This window comes from Amblyomma mixtum, chromosome 8 (genome assembly GCF_055824585.1).
Source record: "Amblyomma mixtum isolate Tamu chromosome 8, ASM5582458v1, whole genome shotgun sequence".
Taxonomy (NCBI): Eukaryota; Metazoa; Arthropoda; class Arachnida; order Ixodida; family Ixodidae; genus Amblyomma; species Amblyomma mixtum.
In genome coordinates, this window is record NC_143019.1 from 21,377,565 (window position 1) to 21,382,318 (window position 4,754).

Here is a 4,754-nt window from a genome sequence, read left to right on the forward strand (position 1 = left end):
ACAAACCGCGCCAAACGCTTTCGCCTCATCGCACTTTAGGTGAACAAAGTGCCCCCTGAATTTTTGGCGAAACAAACCCGACATGTTTTTTCTTTGGGGGGGGGGGGATGAGGGGGGGTAGGATTATAAGCAGTGTGATGCGTTCTCGAACCTGCAAACTAACACAAATTCGAACAGTGCGTTGTGATTAGGCACAGCGCATGTTTCCAGAGTGGGCACTAAGCAGCCCATTAACATATTTAGCGTGTAGGGGTATTTTAAGCGCAAACGGCAGTGAGAGACGAGGCCCTAGTTGGTTCATTAAGAAGCGAGGTACTTGAAGAAAGAGCATGTCGGCGACAGTATGGGTGAATAAATCTCTCGGTGTGGTCGTCGCTCTGCGGGTGATTGGCTGGGCTGGTCTGATTAATCAAAGGGCACGGCAGCTGGGCTTGCGCACAGATGGATAACCCGCTTGTCTTCCTCGTGCAGATCATTGCCAGCCTGCTGGTGATACCGTCGGGATGCCAACAACCACGTCAGCACTTCCAGTACGAACTTGTTCATGTGCTATGGAACGACAACGTTTCAACGCCCCTGATCCTACGATCTGCGGATGGATTTCGTCACCTACCATCGCCAACGACTAGCGGCAGCGACAGTGTGGTCTTCAAGCCATGCTTAGCGGCGCTGCAAGCTTCCTGGGCTATAAAAGCCGTCAACGAAGGATTTCAGACCAAAGGGCACGGCAGCTGGGCTTGCGCACAGATGGATAACCCGCTTGTCTTCCTCGTGCAGATCATTGCCAGCCTGCTGGTGATACCGTCGGGATGCCAACAACCACGTCAGCACTTCCAGTACGAACTTGTTCATGTGCTATGGAACGACAACGTTTCAACGCCCCTGATCCTACGATCTGCGGATGGATTTCGTCACCTACCATCGCCAACGACTAGCGGCAGCGACAGTGTGGTCTTCAAGCCATGCTTAGCGGCGCTGCAAGCTTCCTGGGCTATAAAAGCCGTCAACGAAGGATTTCAGACCAAAGGGCACGGCAGCTGGGCTTGCGCACAGATGGATAACCCGCTTGTCTTCCTCGTGCAGGTAAGAAAGCCTTTTGGGAAATGTTTTAGATCCAGCGAGCGTTGCCTTGTTGTGCTGCCGTGCCCTGCGGTACTTCTTGATACAGTGTGCGATGTGGTGCATATATTGAAATTGTTACTACTTGCGGGTGACGTTGAGGCAAATCCTGGGCCTGATATGAAAGAACTTTCTCAACAGCTACGACAGATAGCCGATGACATAAAAACAATAAAAGAAGAAAGGTTAACATCTATATACAACAAACTAGAACGCCTTACCCTACTTGAAGACAAGCTTTCGTCATGTACTGAGCATGTTGCAAATCTTCAGCAGCTCGTATTGTCTCTGGAATTAAAAGTAGACGATCTCGAAAACCGCTCCAGAAGATCGAATATTATAATTTATGGCATGCCTGAAGAGGAAGAAGAAAATAGCGACTCGCTGGAGCGAGCTGTGAATCAAAAAGTTGTTAAAGAATCCTTAAAACTGGAAGAAGTTGCAATAGAACGCATTCACAGACTAGGTAGACCAGCAGAAGACAAAACAAGGCCTATAATACTGAAGCTTCTAGATTTCAGGGACAAAACGAACATTTTATGTAACTGCCACAAATTAAAGGGCACCGAGTTTACCATAAGTGAAGATTTTTCGCCTCGTGTCCGCGAAATCAGAAAAAAGCTATGGAAATACGGGAAACCAAAAAAAGATTGCGGTGAAAAAGTGTCGCTGGTTTTCGACAAACTGAAGATAAACGGTGAATTGTACTTTTGGGACATCGAAAAATGTGAAGTGTCACCAATTGCAGCTCATCGGGTTACACCTTTACTAACCGAGGCAAAAAACCAAACACAAGTACACGGGCTCTACGCACGCGCCGTCCACAACGTCCCAAATAACTTTCGTGAACATTAATGCGCGTAGTATTATCAATAAGCTCGGTCCCTTGGAATCTGTATTATTAGGTTTAAAGCCAGAATTCATGGCTATAACAGAAACTTGGCTGACAAGAGAAATCAAAGACTTTGAAGTAATTCCCCCCAACTACTCCATAGCACGCAAGGACAGGCTGACGCGAGGCGGAGGCGTGGCATTAGTGATAAGAAAAGATATACATTTCGTTACGTTACCTGAAGTTGAGGGGGTTGAAGCAATTTTTTGCAAACTCTGCTTTTCTGATTCTTCAATTGTTGTGGGTTGCGTCTATCTTAGTCCTTGTTCTGATCCTATCATACTTCATTCATTGTATACTCATATGCAGCATCATGTTAAGGGGGCGAGACTAATACTTTTAGGGGATTTCAATCTTCCTGATATTAACTGGAATACACTGCACCATACCTCACCTTGCGCTGATGTTGTTTTTGATATAATGCTTTCTTTTAACCTCTCGCAAATTGTAACAGAACCCACACGTGTGCAAGGAACCAGCTCCAATGTTTTAGATTTAATTTTCCTGAGTAGTCACTTCTCCTGTCCAGAAACAAAGGTTGAAATTTTAGATGGCCTGTCTGATCACAAACTTGTAATGTGTTCTGTCCCGCATCATCTTAGTGCCCCTTGTTTTCCATCTACAATAACGTACCCAGACTACAACCGAGCTGACGACACTACCATACTTGATACTTTATCACATGAACTAACACCGTTTCAGCAACTCTCAGATGACATTAATACTGACATAGAAACATTGTGGCAGGGATTCAAAAACGTTGTGTCATATTGCATTACTAATTATGTGCCTACCAAGACTAAGAGAATACGCAAACGTAATCCATGGATAACTAGAACCGTAATTCATGCCAAGCGAAAAGTTCGACGGCTGAAAAAAGTGCAGAAACGCCATCCATTACCAAAAAGAATTGAAAAAATAAACTCGGCCATCACTGATTTAAAAACCAAAATAAAAACAGCTAAAACATTTTACTTTACTAATACGCTGACTCGTTTCTTAAAAGATGCTCCCCAAAAGTTCTGGCGTCACCTGAACCCTAAATCACGAAAAGATAACCAAGCTTCTCCAGAGGAAAACAGAAATATTGCAACCACGCTGAATAACTACTTTACTTCTATTTTCACTACAGACAACGGAATTAAGCCTCGTATTAGTTTTTGTTCAGGAAATAATTTAGAACCCCTTACTGTAACAGAAGCAGGAGTGTTAAACCTCTTATTAAACTTGGACACAAAGAAAGGATCAGGACCTGATGGAATCTCTAATATTTTCTTGCGTAGATATGCCGAATGGGTAGCAAAATATTTAGTAATACTTTTTAACAAGTCATTGTCATCGCACACCATTCCTAAAGAATGGAAACTAGCTAAAGTGACACCTATACACAAAACAGGAAGCATATCAGATCCCTCAAATTTCAGACCAATTTCACTAACAAGCACTGTATGCAAGTTACTAGAGCACATTATCTTAAAGCACATAACAACCTACTTAGAGGAAAATCAAATTTTAACACCTTTTCAGCACGGCTTTCGGAAAGGAGTTTCTACAGTCACACAACTAATCGAACTTACACATGACATATCCTTCGCTATTGATCAGCAGAAACAAATCGATCTCATTTTCTTAGACTTTTCGAAAGCTTTCGACCGCGTTTCACATTCCAAACTTATTATGAAACTTAATGCAACCCTTGGAGCTGGCCCTATAGTAGATTGGATCGTTGATTACTTGACTGACCGTACTCAATTCGTCGAAATTAACAATGTTAAGTCCGAAACAACTAATGTTACATCCGGCGTGCCACAAGGTAGTGTTCTTGGCCCAGTATTATTTTTAATTTTTATAAACGACTTACCTACTAGTATTTCTCACAATATTAAACTTTTTGCTGATGACTGTGTACTTTACCAGGAAATTAACTGCGTCAATGACCATATATCTTTAAATAACGCTTTAACAGCAGTGACCAAGTGGTGTGAAGAATGGCAGATGACTATTAATGTTAAAAAATCAGTTGCTTTATCCGTAACCAGAAAGATACACAAATCAAATTTTCAGTACACATTAAACAATATTCCTCTTGATTCGGTGTCCGAATATAAATATTTGGGCATAACACTAATTTCTGACCTCAGATGGGATTCTCATGTTAACAATGTCACATCAACCGCCTTAAAACAGTTATTTTTCATTAATAGACGCCTCAAACTAGCACCATCAGAAACAAAGCTTCTTGCATATAACACATATGTCAGACCAATTCTAGAGTATGCTAATGTTGTTTGGTTTCCTTTCACTAACAAGCTCACTAAACAAATAGAAGCAGTGCAGAGGAAGGCGGTCAGATGTATATTTAATAGACACAGGTTGACAGACTCACCAACAGAACTAATCAAACACGCAGGACTACTAACCCTTCAAAACAGAGCAAAACTAGCGCGCCTTAAAACCATGTACCAACTCGTACACAATCAATTAAAAGTCGCCACTTCAAGATACATATTACAATCACAAACGCGACAAACACGTAATAAACACATACACACTCTAAACGAGTTTTCATTCCGTACTGACACTTTCAAATATTCATACTTCCCTCGTGCTATACGCGAATGGAACACCTTGAACACATCCATTGTTAGTAGTCCATCATTGAATTCCTTTAGCACACGTGTGGAAAATCAACTACTTTTATCTTAGTATTTATTGAGTTCATATATGTCATTACCAAGTTATT

The 4,754-nt window shown here is 41.9% G+C and overlaps 1 protein-coding gene across 1 annotated transcript; it reads left to right on the plus strand.

Moving 5' to 3' along the window:
- Nucleotides 1–430: 430 nt before the first annotated feature.
- LOC149331649 (uncharacterized) lies at nt 431–1,974 on the plus strand. Its single transcript, XM_089557390.1, has one exon. It carries the CDS (start codon nt 442–444, stop codon nt 1,972–1,974), a length of 1,533 nt encoding a protein of 510 aa, XP_089413516.1. The 5' UTR covers nt 431–441.
- Nucleotides 1,975–4,754: the final 2,780 nt, after the last annotated feature.